This window comes from Diuraphis noxia, unplaced genomic scaffold, assembly GCF_037042655.1.
Source record: "Diuraphis noxia isolate RWA-SAM2 unplaced genomic scaffold, SU_Dnox_SAM2 contig0004, whole genome shotgun sequence".
Lineage (NCBI taxonomy): Eukaryota > Metazoa > Arthropoda > Insecta > Hemiptera > Aphididae > Diuraphis > Diuraphis noxia.
The window spans coordinates 56009165-56029484 of NW_028301714.1; the positions used below are offsets into that span (position 1 = coordinate 56009165).

Genomic DNA, 20320 nt, shown 5'->3' on the forward strand with positions numbered 1-20320 from the left:
TTAAATACATTTTTGCCATACATGGGCCACAAGTTTTTCTTTTAAAGATTATTAGGCTATGGCCAATACCCAGTCAAATTTGTTTAAATTTTTAGTGGAAGCAATTTTCTTCTTTCTTTTCTTTTTAATTTTAAAATAATGCTACAAAATAAGCATCATTTTAACCGATACATGTACTAATTAAGTATAGACTTTTCAGTGTAAGTGTGAAATATTCTATGTTTTGAGTCCTATCTAAAAACACAATAATTGTGTAAGCTGTTGACATACTGTTTTTAACTTTTGAGACTAAGAATTTTTGTTTGTCATGTAAGGGTGTTTTGCCGTTTTGGTGTTGTAAAATTTTCTCTCACATGTCCAAAAGTATGAAAAATGTATTTACTAAGTGTGCCTCAAATATATACAAAATATGTTAGTCATATTGTTTTATTTAATATTATTATAAGATCTATGAATACAATGGAGAGTGTGTAGGCCTCAACAATTTCCTAATTGTCAAGTATCCTTCCTTTGGTCTTTGACCAATACTGAGGATTGACTTTTTATCAATAATATCTGTCTACCGCTACATGCCGTTAAATTATCTAGTATAATCAAAACTAATTTGTAATCTGCAACAATACAATTTTATTAAATAGAATTCACAACAAAATATATTGACACAAATAATTAAGTTTTTTTTTCAAAAGACTATTATAATATAACAAAATGTATGATCTTAAATAGATGTAATAACAGTATTATAAAATTATATTAATTTATAGTATATTGAAAAAAATCAATTACATTAAAATTAAAATATATATAATAACAAAACATTTAAAGGAAACAATTAATAAACAGGCAAAAATCAGAGACCAGAATGTTATAGAAATGGTAAGTCAAGTAATAATTGGGGTAAAATTTAATATAACACTAGTAGATACAATAATATAATATAATAATTATTACTTTGAGTAAAATAAATTCTTAGATAAGTGTACATTGAAAATTATTTAAAAATTAATTTTCCAACAGATTTTAAGTGGAAACCATAATAAGTGTGATAACAATAAAACAATTGTACTTAAAACATAAGGTAAGTAAAACATTGAATTATATTCCATTTTAAATAAAAAACGTATACAGCCACGGACATGATGATTATGTATATTGTATACAGTATGCATGTTTAGGAGAGGAGGGGAGAGTCAAAGCATGTTAATTCCCAATGTCAAAAAAGGCTAATATATTAAAAACCTGGAAAAAATATATTTTATATTTATAGGTATATGTATAAAAAAAATTGGTAATCAGTTCATTTCACACCTCTAAAATATAACCATGTAATTTAGGTACCTACCCACATTTTCAAGTTTAATTGTGAATAGTATTTTAAAACTTTAAAACATATAAAGACATAAAACCTAAAATCCTTAGTTAAACTTCTCATACATGGACAAATTTAGATACAAGTATAATATTGTTTAAACTTTAAATTATATAATAAAATGAATAACTATAAAATAATTAAAAAATTAATAGTCCTATCATATAAAAATCTGGTTTTAATTTTTCAGTTAAAATAGATTAAGTATTATGTGATATTCATTTTAAATGGTAAATTACCTTGGAGTTTTAAGCAGATAGCAATTCTTTTATTTGCAGGCTAGGTTAGGTTTTACTACACGGATATAAATCAAGCCAAATTTTGGACCAAATAAAAATAATCCTCATAAACTATGAAAAATTACAATTATTTAAAATTAGTGAAAGATATGAATAAAATTAAGTTAAGAATATTTTGTAGACTAAAAATGTTATATCAATTAATCATAGGTTAAAACATTTTAATTAATTCTATTACATCATATACGTGTATAATCCAAGAATTAAATAGTTTAATGCTTAAAGGTCAAATGTTTTTAGATGGTAAGGTCATAATGTAAAAGCAAAAGTAAATAGAGACATTTGATACTAGTAGATAAAAAATTTGTTTAGAATAAAATATTAAATAAGAATATATAAAAATAACAGTATTAAAGCACTATAACATTTTTTTTTTTTTTAGTTATGGGATCAATGAAGAAATTTAATTATTAGAAATAGAACATAAAACACGATAAATTTAACGATAACTTAATCTTTGCATGGATTCCCGGACACTGCGAAATAACTGGTAATGAAAGAGCGGACTTACTTGCCAAGGAAAAAGTCAATAACCCACATCAACTAACTGCGTGGAATATTAAATCTGACAAAGATATTAAAAAAATTATATACAACCAAATTAAAAATAACTGGCAAAAAGAATGACTAAAAATTAATAACAAATTAAATGAGATAAAAAGAACTATCGAAAAATGGAAAAACCCAATGTCGCTCAAAAGAAAAGAGGAAGTCATACTCTCATACTTAATCGCCTCAGAATAGGCCATACGCATCATAGCCACCTTATGAAAAAAGAGCCACCAAAAATATGCCTTTCATGTGGAATTACAACTACAATCAAACACATTATTACCGATTGCAGAGACACAAAAGAGGCAAGACAAAAATTCAACATACCGGAACACCTTCATGACCCACTGGGCCCTGACGAAGAATCCATCCAAAATATAATTTTATTTTTGAAAGATATTGAATCGTACAATTTAAATTAAATTATCATTATCTGTAAAAACAAGCCAATGGTCACGTTACCGAGGCTTTTTCCTTAATAAAAAATAATATATTATTTCAATTAAATATTCTAATAATTAAATAATATACAGGATGTTCTGTGATGATTTACCCATTGCGATATCTCTAGAGATAATAAATATATCATAAATCTGTTTTTTTTTTATTAGACTCGCATAGGACAAGGGCTACATGTTTTTATTATGATCTTTCAAATTTTATTTTCATTAATCTCACGATTTTTAATAATTTTTTTGTTTATTGATAAAACAGCAAAAAACTGGTTTTTATCTGGGAGGCGAATCTCTCACTACAGCTAATGAGTAATGGTTATATCCTCACGGAGAATTCTATAGAGTATTATTTTACAATAACAACAAAAAACAATGTATGGAACATTTTAACATAATTTTAATCACAACATTTGTTTTTTTTTTATTCAATTTATAGTACATTAAGATGAAACAGTCTTATAATAAAATGTATTCAATAAAATATGAATCTTAATTATTATTCATGTATTTATAAATGAAAGCATTCCTTTGTATGGCCATTGATTTTATGATATACAGATAAGCCATTCTATTGTTAATATTTGCAGCCGCTGAATGCAATAGAATGGCTTATCTGTATATTATAAAATCAATAGTATAGCTTAAAAATAAAAACATTACTAAGTTAGGTAATTTAAAATAGAAGTTGGTTAGATCCAAAATATTTTTGGCTATATACTGGTTGATTCATTTAACAGTAAACACTCATTAATGATTGATTGTTATCTCAAAAAGTAGAAAAAATTTTAAAAATAAATTTGTTTACATAAATTTAATTCATAACAAAACAAAGCAGAAAGTGTTTTAATAAAATATTCTACTTTGGAATATGAAATTAAAAATGGATTTTTTTAAAGCATTGTTTAATAATGACTTAAAATTATGTAAATATTTTCAAAAACATTAATACTGTTTAAGCTAAAATGAGTGTTGGTTGGTAAAAGAATTACCCTGTATATAAATATTATAGATAACTATAGAATTAAGAAGATGAATAAAATCAGTGATGTAAAAATATATAACAAAATGTGATGACAGTCCGTCACATAATAATGTAAGATATAAAATATGTAAAATGTATATAGTACCTATATTATATTATATAATATTTAATATCTATCATCAAAATCACAGAAAATACAAGAATTTCAATTAATCAATTCATATTTAAAACAACACTGTACATATATTTTTTTCTAGTACCTAATTAACAATGAACCAGAAAAGTTTTTAAGCTATAATATTATAACATCATAGCAGCATTATTATTTTCACAAATAGTAAAGAGGGAACAACACTCGTATTTATTGTCTCAGTCTTACAAACGCGTAACATAAATTAATGCTCAGCAGCTCACGTTTTACTCTCTTAACTTAAAAATTAAAGTGATAATGAGCATTTTTATTTTACAATTTATTATATACGCATTACTCACTTAAAATCTGAATTATCGTTCTTACTATCAAGTATTATATTAGGTTTATTCACTCTTATTTTTAAGCTAACGAAGTAAAACGTGAACCGCCGAGTGTAAATTTGCTATGTTAAGCGTTTGTAAGACTGAGACAACAAATACAGGTGTTGCACTTTCTTAAAGATAGGGTTGTTTCAATTCAACCCAACATTAAAGTTTAAATAAAACAAGCGTGCTTATCAATCATGTTTACTTATAAGTTTATAACATACAGAATTAATAGACATAAAATTAATTCATAAAACACAAATGTATTGGATTTTGCACTTTTCTCAAAATTATAAGATATTTTTAAATAAATATAAGATATGCATAAGAGATAATTAAGAGAAATTATTTAGCAATCAATTAAGGCATGGAAAAAATTGAATTATTGGTACCTCAACCGTGTCGCATTTGCAAATTTTAAGTATCAAATAATAAGTACAATTATTTATCAATTTATATGGATGTTATTACTTGGAATTACTTTTAACCTTTAGTAATTTTATTTTTGAGATCATGGAGAATATGACATAATATAGTAATCAGATACTGCAACCATGTTTTCATGCTTATACTACTATATAAAAAAATATATCAAATAACAATAACACGAAACAACAATATAAATACAAAACCTTGTTTTATAATAGTCATACTGGTGATCTATCATACGTGCAAGTAAAGCACCAACACGAACGCTATCTTTTTGAAGAAGTCACTATCATATTAGTCTTAGACTCTTTTAAAACATGTACCTGATCTAAAAGATTTTGTTTTTCTCCCAACAACTTACTAATGTTATCTTGTGCTTCACTAAGTAATATTCTGTAAATAAAATTATGGTATTATTAATAAATATTTATTTCAAAATTACAAAATAATGCTAGAAAACTAACTTTAGACTTTTGTTTTCATCTTGAAACCGACGCAAATCTAAATTCTCTTCTTTTATCCGTTCAAGAGTACCTAGTTTTCTATGAAGGTATTCATTTTCAATAGTAATTTTTTTTAATTCTTCCATTACTTCTATAAACTGATTACTGCTATCAGGATTATCACAATTTTCTTTGATTGGTTCCACACAAACTAAACCATCATTAGTGCGTTTGACTTTTAATCTACTAAGACGAATTTCTGTATCTGCTGGTTTTATACTTGTTTCATCTTGTAAAGCATCATTCTGGGTTAGACTACATAGTTTTATTGTGGTGTTTTCAATAGTTGCCTATAAACATAAAGACAATTTAGACATAATTTTGATGAATAGTATTGATAAGTTATTTTCTCTGACCTCAAATGGTAATGTTTTTGATGGATGTTCATCAACAAAAAAGTCTGCTAAACTGGTTAACGAGTTTAAATTCAAAGATAAAGAAACATTGTTAATCTTTGCAGTAAGATTATCATTTTTCCATTCATCCAAATTGATCAGTTTATCATCACGTTTGGGCATAATATTGTGTTCTAATCGAACCATTACCCTAGGTATCTGTGGTAAACCTGCGACACCTTCAACTTCATTCCAATCCCGTGTTCTGGTAGTAAATTTATCCTAGTCAATAAATGAATACATTTTTATGCAATATATATCATATTTAATTTTTAGTTTAAATAAAAAATCTAATTTTAGGCGCAACTAGGACAAGTTATTAATAACCTAACCTCTAATATGTTTTACAATAATTATTCTGTTGTATATAAACCCTTTTTTTTACAATAAACAATCTACACACAATAAGAATATGAGATAAAAGTTGACAGGTCATGAGGTTTTGTTGAAAGAAGCCACCCATTGATAACACTTTCAGTTAACTAGATAATAAGTTTAATTTAATTTATTTTAATTTAAGAGATCATAATACCACTTTTGCTTCAAACGTTTCAAAATTTTTCAGGTATAGTGGGAGTGGCCAAGTTGATTTGAATGTATATAAATTGATGCAACAAAGTTAATCAATTTATAACATATTTTATAAATTTACTAAACATAAGAAATTATAATTTTTATACTATAATATTTTAGTCTTAGATGCGCCTAAAACCTAAAATGTGACAATGCTATCTATCTAGTCTAATATTATGTGTGCAACTATATTATTTGTTGTTTTGTCGATCTTTTGAATTAGGACATTTTCTTTGGAAAAATAAAAAATATAATTAAGCTGTTTATAGTAATATAAATGAATCATAAGATCGAAAAAACAAATTAATCCAGAAATTAGTTATTATGAGTACCTTCTTATGCTGTGAAATGAACAGGAAATTATTTTTGTAAGCACACCAATTGCATTCCAAAGGCAAATGATAAAATTAAAACAAAGTGAACATTAAACTTAATAATGGTCATGCAATTATAGTTTATACATTAACAACAACCCTCTTTAATATTTTCAGTTTTTTTTAATGAAGTCCATTATGTTATTAGAAAAAAAAAACTCAATAACGCCTTGTTTAACAAGTTATCACTGATCATAGGCGTGCGCACAGGAGGTGCCGGGGGTGCCAGGCAACCCCGGACTCTTCACACAAAACAGCAAGGGCCCTATAATAATAATTATTATTATTTAAGTGTAAATTTTAAACCTTGAAATTTTCAAGTATTATAAAACAGTATTAATATGCTTTTATTTTTACGAAAAATAAGAATTCCCCTCAAACAGAATTATGTGTTCTATAACATTATATATAACATTTTTTCTATAGTTATTAATAAGCTATAAATGGTTTACTCAGTTCGCTGATAATATTGTTGAATTTCATAGAATATTTTGATGTAATATTTATTTTATTACAATGTATAAAATAAAAATAAATTATTTTTAGTGCATTATATATATATATATAAATTTTGCTGTACCTATAATAGCTTTCAAAATTATTGTGGGCCCTAATTTATACTATGCACCCCCGGAATCAAATGTCTGCGCACGCCTATGTCACTTATACATTTTCATTGTAATAAAGTTAAGATATATATAATAAAAATAATATTAGCCAAAGTTAAACCAACAAACTTATTCGTTTAAACTAAATATTTTTAAAAACATTTTCAGTACCTTGAATTATGTAATTGTCAAGCAATTGACAATATTAAATTAGTAGTGATAATTTTTTTAATTAAATAAGGACACTAGACAATTCTATTACGCAGTTAATACAATTCAATATCCCTGTCACATACATTTTAAAATGTTTTTTTATGATATACTTTAGTTATATATATAAATAGAGAACCTAATTATATGCTGGATTTAAAAGATTAATATATTATTTTGACCTGATTAATAGAAACATGCAGCGTTTTCAAAGAGAAAAAAATTTAAATGTTTAAAAAAAATAATAAACAAATATTGCATACGAGTAAAAATGCAATAAGGTACCTGAAATTCATCCCATGGAATATATGGACACTCTTCCGTACTAACATTTGTGACTTGTAATTTAACAACTGAATTGAGACCTTCTGATTGATGTAGAATTTCAACTCGTCCAAATTTCAAAGTGGTAATAGCAATCTGAAATAAAAATGTAAAATATATTTTTAACATTATTAATTTATGACATTATACTATAAAAACAATTTTACCAGATCTTTTCGTTTAATAGAACTTCCGATTGAATCTCTTTCACTAGAAGTAGTTGGTGGGGTTAATTCTCCTCCACCAAAAATATCATCAAACACTTCAGAAGCCATTTCAATATTTTTAATGTATCCACCTTTTGGTCTTTGAGCTGAAGGAAACTTAAACATTACATCAGCACCATCATTTGTGTCTAAGCTCAAGTCAATTAAACTTTCACTATCTGAACTCATATCAGATCTAAAATTTGTTATTACTTATTAGTATATTACAGTTAGAAATAAAATACATTTTAATAAGAGTCACCACGCCAACATTTATTTTCTTTATTTGTCTTGTGTGTAATATAGCAAAAAAGGTATTCCATACTTCTTCAATAACGATTATTTTCAGTTTAGGTCAAAATGGGATATTTCGTGTACATTGGCCGGCTAGTTTTTAAATAATTTAAATATTTTGCTATCCAAATAATTATTTTAATTTAACATATTATCTTCCAAACTTCTTAAAATATTAAAAGTGGGTATCGCTCTGCAGTATAGAAGATATGGAGAGTAGGTCAATACAATGCATGTGTTAAATATGAATGCAATGAAAGGTATCTTTGTATACAAAAAAATGATTCTGAACAGAGATAATTTGTCAGTTAATAGGATATATTATATACCTTAATTTAAATTATAATATATTTTTATACTTTAACAAAATGTTTTCTACATTGACTCTGGAATTTTTTTTACAGTTATTTCAGAAAAAATTATTGAGAACATAGTGTTGGGTTATTTAAACCTTAGGTATAAATCACAATTTTATGAATTTTCATCTTCATAACTTCATGCAAATTTTCACGATTATGACATATTTTGTAAGCATTTGAACTTTAAATGCTATAAACAAAATTTGTGACTAACGATTTTTTTTCTTTTACTACGATAATTACAATTTATAATAAACCTTGTATTAAATTTTAAAGATGATGGCCAAACTTTTTTTACTGGTTTTCAATAAAAAAAAGCGGGTAAGTGGTGGATGTCGCTCTGCTGTACAGTAGGTTAATAATATAATGGATGGAATTAAAAGTTAATCCAATGATATTATATCATTGTAAACAAAAAATGATTCTGAGTGGAGACGGTTTATCTGTCTAGGATATATTATAGATTGTTATAAATTTTCAAATCTTAGATTTAAAAAGACATTTTTTTATGAATTTCTAGTTAAAATAATTTGCGAATTTTCGTGATTTTTACATGTTGTCAAAATTAAAACTGAATGCTTATAAAAAAAAAATTGTGACTATATATTTCTTTTATTTTTCAACTGCTATTGTAACAATGTGTTAAGACTGTTAAGAGCCTTATTGTATCAAATTTTCAAGCTTTTCTACCAAACAAATTAATTTTTATCGATATTTATAGAAAAAAAAAACACTAAAAAAGTCAAAAACAGCTCAAAACAAATCAAAAAATTTTTAAAATCTTATCAAATAAATATGTAAAAATTTAAATTTCAAACGCTCATAAAAATTTAATTTTAATTTCTGGTGGACATTTTTTTTTGTGATTAAGATTGATAAACTTGTAAGGAATCTTGTATTAAATTTTCAAATTTTAGATTTAAAAAGAAAATTTTTTATGAATTTCTAGCTTAAAATAATTTGCGAATTTTTATGATTTTTACATATTTTGTCAAAATTCAAATCTTGAATGCTTATAAAAAAAATTGTGACAATGAATTTATTTTATTTTTCAACTGCTATGTAACAATATGTTAGGAGCCTTGTATTTTCAAGCTTTTCTACTAAACGAATATATTTTTATCGATATTAATTTAAAAAACTAATAATGATCGAAAATTGCATATGCCTATAAATAGTTCAACTTAAGTCGAAATTTATTGAAAATTGTATGTTGGATAGATAATACTTATATAAACATTCGGCGAAAATGTCATGTATCTATGGTCATTTGTTTTAAAGTTACATCAAAAACCAAAATTTGTCGATTTTGTCGAAAACTGACTGTGCGTAAAATTTCCCATTTTCCCCTTAATGTTTAGTTTGTTTATTCCGATTATTTAGAAAAATATTGAGAATTTTTCACTTTTCTTAAACTACCTAGTAAATTTACACAAAACAATTTTCTTTGAAATATATAAAAGGTCGATTTAACTTAAACTGAACCAAAATAGTAAAAGTGAAAGTAAAGAATAACTGTGTTTCTACATTACGTGCAAGACAGACAAAAAAAAAATGCTGGTGCTGCACCTCTTTAATGATCTGTTATTTACCTAACTGAAACATTATCACTATAATCGTCTATATTTTGTTTTCCTGAAAGATCAACAGATGCTCCAAAATTAAACCAACGTTTCTTCATGCCTTTGAAAGAGGGTAAATTAATATCTGATGTAATTGATTCTGCCATTTTTATTTGAGACATTTCTTTAACATTATCATACACAACAGATGATGACTTTTGTGACATAAATTCTTTTTGTTTAGAACTGGTTCCAGATATAGCCATTGGTATTCTGAAAGCTTGGCTCATATCGTACACATATCCAACATCCTTTGAGAAAATAAGTTAATATTTTAAAAATATAAAACTACTAACTAAAAGGTAATTAAAAATATTAGACCTCATAAGTAGCAGTTTGTATGTTATTGCTCAATTGTGCACTATGACCACTTTGAGTTGCTATACTTGATGAATCTGCCACAACACTTGAGCTTACATCATCAACAACTCCAGATTTACCCAATGTATCTAACTGAGCGCTAGTGACAAACGTTATTTCAACTTGAGCATATAGTGCAGCAAATACAAATGATCCACTCGTTTTACTTCCTACTATGCTATGTTGATCACCAACAATATATGTAGCCAACTAAATATACATAAATTATTTAAAAAAAAAATATTAACATGAAAGTATAAAAATAATTAAGTGCTAACTTCATCAACTGCATCAGCCACGCGCAATAGAAAAAGATATTGAAAATGATTTATTTGTATGCTGATTAAATTTGGAACATGACATAACACTGTCATATCACCATATTTTAAGCTCCTGTTAAAAACTTCAGATTTTGGCTTAAGTGTAGGTGGCTGAACCCATAAAGTTAGGGGAAAAGCTTCAAGAAAAGGTACTGGTGTAGATCCAACCGCTCTAGCACCATAAAAATCACCCCAAACAGGATCTAATCTCACACACCTAATATACATAATAAAATAAGTTAATATCAAAAATGAATATTTCGAAGTACATACCGTTACTATTCAACATACCAAATATCTTTAGCTTCGATCCATAGAAGTTCTTGGCTTAATTCTTTTGTAAACTCTTCCAATGATAAAACTACTTTATTATTTGGGTAGGCTCGTATATTATCATTATCTAAGCCAATATAAGTTTTAAATTTAAATTTTGTTAGTTTATATTATTTATTAAGAATCATTCTATTTTGTACAGGGCAAAACCAAACTTAATTTTAAGAACAAAATACTAATTTTAGTATACATTTAATGATATTTTTTACACACGCTACATTATTAGTTTATAATACATTTTTATTAAATCGTTAAACGGATTCAATAGTGTTTTTAAAAAGATCAATAAAATTAATTTTATAAGTGCGTGAAGTAATTGATCATTAGAGTGTGCATGAATAATAAAAAGATCTCCCATGCATGTAAATAAAGTACTATGTTTGTGGCCAGGTGGAAGCAATGGAAAAGCAATCCTTATCAAATCCCACTGTTTAACAGAAAAGAAGGTCTATTATGGTGTAAAATACAGATGAGATCAAATCTTTTAACTTAAATTCATGACTTAACTCAAATTTCATTAGAATATTTAAATAAAATAAAATAAAAACATAGTTTTCTAAAAATTAATTGTTCAGTAGAACAAATAAAAAATAATTAAATAAGTATTATAGATTTATATTAGATTTTAAATGGAATAATGACAATATTTAAATTTTTATTTTTTGTATATCAGCACATTTGAAATAATTTGTAACAGAAAAAAGTCTTTAATTTTAAAGTTTTTTTCTGTTAAAATGATCTACTATATGACAAGGTATACATTACATCTAAGCGACTTCGATTTTACTTACCTTGAGCATGGTTTAATAATTTTTCTGTCACAGGATGATAATCTCCATCTTTTGCTGGATATTCAGAAGAGTAAAAAAGAGATGCAAATTGCAAACCATTAACGCAATTAGCTAAATCAGATCGTGACATACCATGTTCATTACTACGAATATTACTCAAAGTAGCTCTACTGGTTTGTAAATTTAATGATTTAGGACGATCTTTTTGATTATTACAAAGTTTTTCTTCTTCAAATATAAACTGTAAAATTACATTTTTTTTATAGAATAAAACACTTTTAATGGCATTTTGAAAATATATCATAATTTTGATAGCTAATTACTTACACGAGGCATAATTGCTTCAACGAGAATGTCAAAATAAATCATATTGCTTAGATTATCTTGATTTGCTACATTAGTGGTCATTAGTGATTTATAAACATTCAATGCAAATGTATTTAACCATAATATAGTTAATGTATCAAACTTTATTTGGACTGGATTTAATTGTGCATAAAATTTTGATGGGGGCACTGGAAATAATTTAAAGCATTAAATGAAGTATTTATTAATTATATTATTTCTTATTTTACTATGTAAATTAAAATATAACTTACAAGGGAATGCAACATCTCCAGGATAATAGTAATAAGTAAATTCTGCATGAATTACTTTGGAATCGTGAGGTAACTTATGTCGTTCTTTATCACCTAAGGTATAATTATAATAATAATAATAATAAATGGAAATAATGATAAATAAAGAATATAGTCATACAAATAGTATTAAGTTTTTTAATGACAAAAAACCTGCCTTGAATATTGTTAACAAATTAAATGACTAATTACTAAGTGCATGTACATTATACTGAAAAATACCTTTGATAAAAGCAATCTGTTCATTTTTTTTCCCAGATTGGACCCTATATATAATGAAGTCAGACATTCTTAGAACTGTGCAACTGGTCATCAGCTTTGAATATTGAGCTTTTAAATATTTAGTGATATTTCCTTTTTGAATATCAGGAATTTGGAAATTTTCTCTCGTTAATGTACACAGATTTTCCCAAAATTCAGATTGAGAATCTTTTAGCCACTGAAAAAATGATGAACTTGCTTTTTTGTAAAGACCCCAATGCAATCGATCACTATCAGCCAAATGATATGGATATAGATCAACTTGAAAACAAGTTACTTCAATTTGTATTGAACCACCATTTTGTAAATCTGGATGTAATGAACGACCTAAAAATAATTAAATTATTTTGTTTATAACTCATAGTTTATACTACTTTTGTAAATAGTCTAAAAAATCTTACTTCCAGGATCATCACTAAGATGAAGATTAATTTTCTGTGCAATAAAATGATATGATGTTTCAATTACATCATGAAAACTAAATAAACACGAACTTTTTGAACTTGATACAAATTTTCCTCTCTTTTCCTGATCTAATTGAGCTTGATATTCAGGTAAACACTAAAAAGTTGCACATACATTACTGTATAGAATATATTTATAAAAAATGATTAAAATATAAAAAATATTGATTAAATTAATTATTTACTTCTAGTTTTCGAATTGCTTTTTTCTTGCGAGATAGATCTGTTGATTTTTTTACAACACCTGCTAATGAATCTATATAATGCAGCGCTGCTTTCATTTGAGAATCAGTAAAAACACACAATAACTCTTCGATTAAAATTGCTAACTTGCATCCCAAAATAAAACAATCTATAGTAAAATTAGTTTTGAATTAGGAATATACTTTAAACATTATAAATGAATACGAGTCTACCTGAAAGCCTCTTCTTAATAGTTAATCGACAAATTATATCGTTAGTGAATAATTTTATAGGAGGTTTATTTCGATCATTAGTAGAATATAATTCAATTCGTATCATCTGCCAGGTCAATTCTTTAAATATCAATATTTGAGTTTTCTGTTCATTTTTTAGTCTTGTTGTCTTAAGATTTGTAGACTCCCAGTTAGGAGACTTAGATTGAACTAATATTTTCAAAATCTAAAATTTAAAATTTATTTTTATTTTTTTATTTTATACAACAAAATTATAAATATATTATTTTTAATGTTAATACAATTAATCAATAATCAGAAACTGTTAGTATAATAGAAATTAAGGAAATAATTCCATTAATATAATATACTATATACCCAGATTAAATAGTTTGTGTAAACAAAATTAACACCAACTTAAAAACTGAATAGTTAATTTTCATTAATAAAAATATATTTTTCCAAAAATAAACAAAAATATCATGATCTCAGAAAAAATCAATAAAAATTAGTTGATAAAATTTGTTACATAATTATTTATGTCGTTGTAACAATATTATGTGTCCAGGATAGTCGTATAAAAGTTTTTTCTTTTATTACAGCTTTCTGAATGAAAATAATAATTAATAACATTAAAATTTAGTTATTAAAAATAAAAATATATGGGTAATAATTATTGCTACAATCCAAATAAAACAAAAAAGTAACAATTACCATTAACAAAATATAATTTTAAATAGGTATAGATGCATTAAATGTTAATAGATAATAAAATAATTATGGAATTATATTTTTGTATCTATAACTATAGATGAAAATTATTTACAAGATAAAAAGTTTACCTGAACAGAAGCATGAAAAGCAGGATCTTTAAAAGTAATATTAACTTCATTAATTTGGATAGTCATGCCATCAATTACTTGATTTATAAATTTATATTTTCCAGGTTGTACAGTCTGAATGTTTTCCCTCATTGCCATTGATTCCACATTATCACAAGTCTCAATTTCAACAGAAACTTTATCTAAAGTCTACAAAAAATATTATATTAATATAATTATTTATGAGTTTATGACATAAATAATAATAAAAAGTAGTTATAAAAATATTTATCATTTAAAATTGATTTTTATGTAAAAAATAAAATAAAAAGTAACTAGTTTTTAAAAATTTAATTATTTAATATAAAAACATATTGCTATAATAATAAGATCAAATGAATGGACTACTAAAATATTTAAAAAATTTTATTTTGATATTTGTATAAAAATTAAATTTTCAATAACAGGTAAGGATAGGTAAGGACTAGGTAAGGATATCAGTATATCAACAATACTAATTTTAGTCTTAAATGACCAATATCATTAAGGAATTAAATTCTATACTTGATAATATTATGCATGTACAGAATGTTAGGTAACCATTTTGTTTTTCTAACAAATATCAAAATATTGAAACTATAATTTATTACCAAGGACATAGGAACTTTCTTGATTGCCATGAATGGGACTTGAAAAAAAACTCTATCACATTTGGCACTGGTTATTCGTACCCAATACGGTACATCTAATACATCCATTAACGCATTTTCATCAAGTTCCAAAGATGTCAATTCACCTTCTCCTTTAAACGTACTTAAATTTATGTCTTCTTCTTTCAGGCCTTTGGTGAACCTACATTTTAATCAAACATTCAATACACAAAAAAAGATTGAGAATAGTAATATACAAAAACTATCAAGTTTTATACTCACCTCGATAATTGTTTTAAAATTTGTTTTTTAAGGACCGAAGCCATTTCTGAAATTAAAAGATTAAAATACCTATTCTATAACTAGTATACAAAAATCTAAAAGTCAACTGCCAATATTCACATATTCGATATTTGATTGTATTACGCCATAACATAATAAACGAATAACATTTTAATGTCTGTAGAAACAAATTTGAAATAATATATATATACACTATGAGTATGTAGTAAGTAGTGGTTACTAAACGCCTCACACAGTCGCTCACGCCTGTCGAGAAGACGTCGTGTGGACTATGGAGTGCTGGCAACTAGCAAATGCTATCAATAATATTATCAAATGACTTTAACTTATCAGGTTATCAGCTGATTTGTTTTGAGTTAAAAATCGTTGCAGTGAATAACAAGCAACCAAATCATAACACACACAAAAAAAAAAGTAAAAACTATTAAATAATTAAATAACTAATATCATTGAGTATAGATAGTATAATAATAATAGTATAATAGTATAATAGTATAATACTATCTATACTCAACGCTAATATCTATCTAAAGGTTGAAGTATTTAGACGTTTAGTAAATGTTAACTCGCAAATAAAACTATTTAATTATAATAATATATTAATATGCTTTATATTTAATACCGGGTGATTCATTTATTAAAGAACACTAATTATTTCAATAACTACCTACTAAAGTTTATGAAAATATTCTTACAATTATTCGTTTTCATTATAAAGAAACATTTTTGAAAACAACTATATTATTTAGTATTTACTATTTTGTATTGTTATCGTATTATGATTAAACTTTTCGATTGGAACATAGATTTTTAATTCATTATTCCCGAGCAGAATATTTATGAGCATCAAAACAATCGAAACAAACAATATTTATATTATTATAATTATTTTACGTAAACATTTTAATCGATACCAAACAAAAGTATCACCATATCCTACTCAAATTAGGTCTTTATAGGCAGTGCCGCAACTAGAATTTTTGAGCCCTAGGACAAAAGATTATTTAGGGGCCACTATCATAGCATCACTGCACCAGGGTTTAAATTAGTGAACACATTTATTGGAGTCAATTAGATAAAATTAAACAAACATAATCTTTATTAAAAAGTATTTCATACATGTAAAACATACATTTTAGTAAAGAACAACACTTTTTAATATCCATAATATAAATTTATTATAAATAAAAACACAATGAAAAGTCATGAAAGAATAAGTTCAGATAAAGTTATACATTTTACAAAAATAATATGATGTTAATATTTTAAACAAATTTCATCTTTCTTGCTTTCAAATTAGAGAAATCTTTAATTAATTTGTCTGTTTTTAATTCTGAAGTTCGCTTTTGTTCTATATTGAGTATAGCAATGTTTGAAAGTCGATTTTGGCTACAAGAATTTCTTAAATAGTTTTTTATAATTTTTAATTTTGAGAAAGACCTTTCAGCCGCTGCTACTGTAACTGGCAGTGTTAAAAATATTGTACAAGCTACTAAGATTTCCGAGTAACTTGTTGCTATATCATTGGTAAGTATAAAATTGGCCATTTCATTTATACTTTTTAAATTTTTATTTTTTATTAATTCTTTTAATGATAAAATCTGACCAGTAAAATCAGAACTAATGTCATCTTTATACGTTTGAATAAAATCATATGACTCCTTTACAATATTATCTTCTCTTAAACATAAGAGATTATTTGGATTAAGAAAATCAAATGTAGTACACACATTGTCCATTGCTTTAAAACGAATATTAAGTTGCATTAAAACAGTATCTATAATAGGATAAAATACTTTAATTTTAAAGTTTTCTGTTGTTATAGTTAACCGCCTATCGCCATCGACTTCATCAAAATGTTTTTTTGCATATATCTGACGAGGTTCAGTATATGTAACAGGTAAGCTCCATCTCAAACATAATGACTTGGCATTATTTAGTATATCTTCATAATTATTTCTCAATTCATTTATTAAATAATGAACATCTTTTAATCTGTCTCGTGCATTTTGTAGATTCATATCTTGTTGTTGTAACATTTTTGAAACACCATGAAGTGGTCGTAATATGTTTTCCCAAACACTTAACATCAACACAAATTGAAAAGATTCCATTTTTTTTTGTAAAGATTGAGCTTCACTTCGTTCGTCAGACTTCTTACTCATTAAACTTATGTTAATCAATGACTTAAGTACATCGATATATCGTTGTTTAAGAGCTGAGACTGATTCGTGTCTGGCTTCCCACCGAGTTGGACATATTTTTTTCAATACTTTCTTTCTAATTTTGCAAGCAAAGTCTTCACTGAAAACCAACGTGGCCCACCGAGGAGCGCTAGAACTAAAAAAGTTAAAAATAGCTTGAACAGTGGCAAAGAAATTATTTGCTACTTGAGTGCTTTTGGCTGCATCAGAAATAATCAAATTCAAATTATGTGCGCAGCAATGAACAAATGGTGCATTTGGTGCCACTGACATAATACGTTTTTGGACTCCACTATTACTGCCACTCATAACAGATGCACCATCGTATCCTTGTCCACGACAGTTTTTCACGTTTAGATCATAAGATTCCAAAATACTATACAACAGATTTTCATAGTCAGCAGCACCATGTTTTTTTAATTCAAAAAAACCTAAAAAAGATTCTTTTATTTCAATAGATTTTCTATAATTTACTATACTTACTATAATTTTCAGTTATCAATATTTTGATAATTACTATAATAGTGTAATAGTACAAACATTTTTAAAATTAATTTTATCTTACACAGTATACACAGTTGTCACAAATTCTCACAATACAGTAGGTACTAGGTATTGCTGGGTATATAAAAATTCAAAATTGTGAAAATTATAAATAGGGGCCACAAAATAGGAATGGAGGCCGTTCCCCGGGGCATTGCCCCGGCTGCCCGGGTGGATGTTGCGGCCCTGTTTATAGGAGTCTTTACAAACAGGACCAATCACATGGGTATATTTGACTACGAGTTACGACTTATAAGTAAACATAACGTGGCGCAATTATGACTTTGGAAATTGGAAAAATAATAAAATATATACACAAATAATTGACAGGGTAAAATCAACAAATAAACTTATTTATAATATGTCTATGATTTAAATTTCAAATTCATTAATTATGCAAAAACAAATGTGCACAAAATGAATTGTTTATAGAAAGGAAAATAAATACTTCATTCTTAGTATTATCTAAAAGTAAATGTAAAATACCTAATTATTTAAACTAAAATTTTGTAGATGAAACAGGTCCGTGGGGCAATGGCGCTAGCCCCCGCACCCCGAAGTACCATTCTTCAATTTTATAATTACTATAAGTTATAACCAATCTTAAATGAATTAAATGCACTGTAAAAACATAAGTACACTAATATTTAATTATCTAAACTGTAGTATACCTCATAAATATATTAAGTATTATATCACCTACCTATATATTTATATAATAACCTGCTAGTATAAACAGATAAAAATGTCAATGTTAGGTTATTTTTGATACAACCATATTATATAACTATAATCATCATAAATAATTTGTGTTTCCACCAAAAACGCCAAATAAAAAACTAACTTATGTATAACAAAGAAAACTTTTTTTATGTGATTTTTCCATTTTTGGTATTTTTGATTTGGGGGTGCTAAATTAACGGCTGCACGCCTGCAGGGGGTGCTGAAGCACCCTCAAGCACCCCTAGTTGCGCCTATGTATGTGGCATTTCTATAACTCTAGTTGCGGCCAGCCAGTATGGTTAGGTAAGGAGAAAAAGTTCATTCAACGTCTGTAAACTCATTGGTGTGTATTTAATATTTATAAAATGTTAAATCATTTCCAGTAAGATCTTCTCTTCTGGTAAACTTATAATCCAATACGTATATACGTTTATAAATTTAAAATTGTAAAAAGGCAGGGCCACATTTACCATTAGGCAGGATAGGCAACTGCCTATGGCCTCCGTTATTAGAGGGCCTCGGATTTATATATGAATCTTATTTATTTTTTTTAGAGTATTACTTTTATCATATAAAATAAAATATATAAGAAACTTATAATTCAAAAACAAAAAACAAATTAATCCTTATCACTTATCAGCAAAAATGTAAATAAAAATAAATAAAAGTCTATTTTTATACATACCGGAAACACCATACGGACCACAACCATCGGCCACCACTCAACAGTCTTAACAAATATCAACATAATCAAATTATTCACAACACACAAGACACAACTAAAAGTGATTTATTTTTTATTGTTAACGTTTGTTTGAACACAGTTTATAATACGTTTTAGGCAGAGGCGTACTCAGGAGTTTTCAATGGGGGGGGGGGGTTAAACATTTTGTTTTTTATCACTGGGACTTTGTCACCTTCTTTTTAAAAATATTTTTACTTACCTATCTAATCTTACAGTTCTTAACAGATAATGCATGCAATCGTTGTATATTGCAGGTTGACATATGATTTAAAATAGATATATTTTGATTATTTTTTCCCTTAAAAAAAATTTTTTTTAGAAAATTGCTCCTGTGCCTTGTATATAGGGAAGAGGTGGCGACAGTGAGACACTAGAAATTACTTTTTAAATATTGTTTTTGTTTTAAGTGATAATCTTTCAACAGCGTTATTATGGTTTTATTCTAAATATTATTGAGCGTTAAAAAACATATTAATACATTCTAAAATATAACGAAATTTCAACCCAGAGAAATTTTTTTTTTTAATTTTATAGTGTCTCACTGTGATCCAGCCTTGTACACAATGAGACACGTCACGGGGCACTATATAATATAAAACCTTTTAAATTTGTAGTTTATCTTTTATATTTGAACTTTTCATTTCACAACATTTTATTATATGATAAAACAATTAA

General features: G+C 26.1%; 2 protein-coding genes across 5 annotated transcripts; both read right to left on the reverse strand.

Annotated features, from left to right (window-relative positions):
- Positions 1-410: 410 nt before the first annotated feature.
- On the reverse strand, positions 411-15717 carry LOC107170067 (bridge-like lipid transfer protein family member 3B). 4 transcript variants are annotated; one of them, XM_089225301.1, is made up of 20 exons: positions 15410-15717; positions 15128-15329; positions 14499-14687; positions 13657-13882; positions 13426-13592; positions 13178-13337; positions 12738-13103; positions 12477-12569; positions 12205-12392; positions 11878-12118; positions 11045-11153; positions 10712-10970; positions 10395-10643; positions 10044-10324; positions 7760-7994; positions 7554-7688; positions 5465-5725; positions 5070-5398; positions 4929-4998; positions 411-611 (listed from the first exon to the last, which is right to left on the reverse strand). In XM_089225301.1, exons 1-20 carry the CDS (start codon positions 15451-15453, stop codon positions 600-602), a joined length of 3816 nt encoding a protein of 1271 aa, XP_089081427.1. In that variant the 5' UTR covers positions 15454-15717; the 3' UTR covers positions 411-599. The 4 variants fall into 4 exon arrangements, 3 of the variants coding, with proteins under 3 accessions (XP_089081427.1, XP_015375563.2, XP_015375562.2); XR_016191322.1 differs by lacking the exon at positions 411-611 and adding an exon at positions 676-1239 and having other exon boundaries at positions 4809-4998; XM_015520077.2 differs by lacking the exon at positions 411-611 and adding an exon at positions 676-1239.
- A 925-nt stretch (positions 15718-16642) lies between these two features.
- Positions 16643-18530, reverse strand: LOC149056212 (zinc finger MYM-type protein 1-like). Its single transcript, XM_089226828.1, has one exon. The coding sequence runs from the start codon at positions 17941-17943 to the stop codon at positions 16696-16698; it is 1248 nt and encodes a 415-aa protein (XP_089082954.1). The 5' UTR covers positions 17944-18530; the 3' UTR covers positions 16643-16695.
- Positions 18531-20320: the final 1790 nt, after the last annotated feature.

What these genes read in the sequence shown, in the direction of transcription:
- LOC107170067 (XM_015520076.2), bottom strand. Translation starts at nt 15,453, where the DNA reads ATGGCTTCGGTCCTTAAAAAACAAATTTTAAAACAATTATCGAG. An exon ending in CTATTAAACGAAAAGATCTG is followed by an intron (nt 7,689 to 7,759) that starts GTAAAATTGTTT and finishes TTTTTATTTCAG; the next exon opens with ATTGCTATTACCACTTTGAA. An exon ending in TTCCATGGGATGAATTTCAG is followed by an intron (nt 5,726 to 7,553) that starts GTACCTTATTGC and finishes TTTATTGACTAG; the next exon opens with GATAAATTTACTACCAGAAC.
- LOC149056212 (XM_089226828.1), bottom strand. Translation starts at nt 17,943, where the DNA reads ATGAGTGGCAGTAATAGTGGAGTCCAAAAACGTATTATGTCAGTGGCA.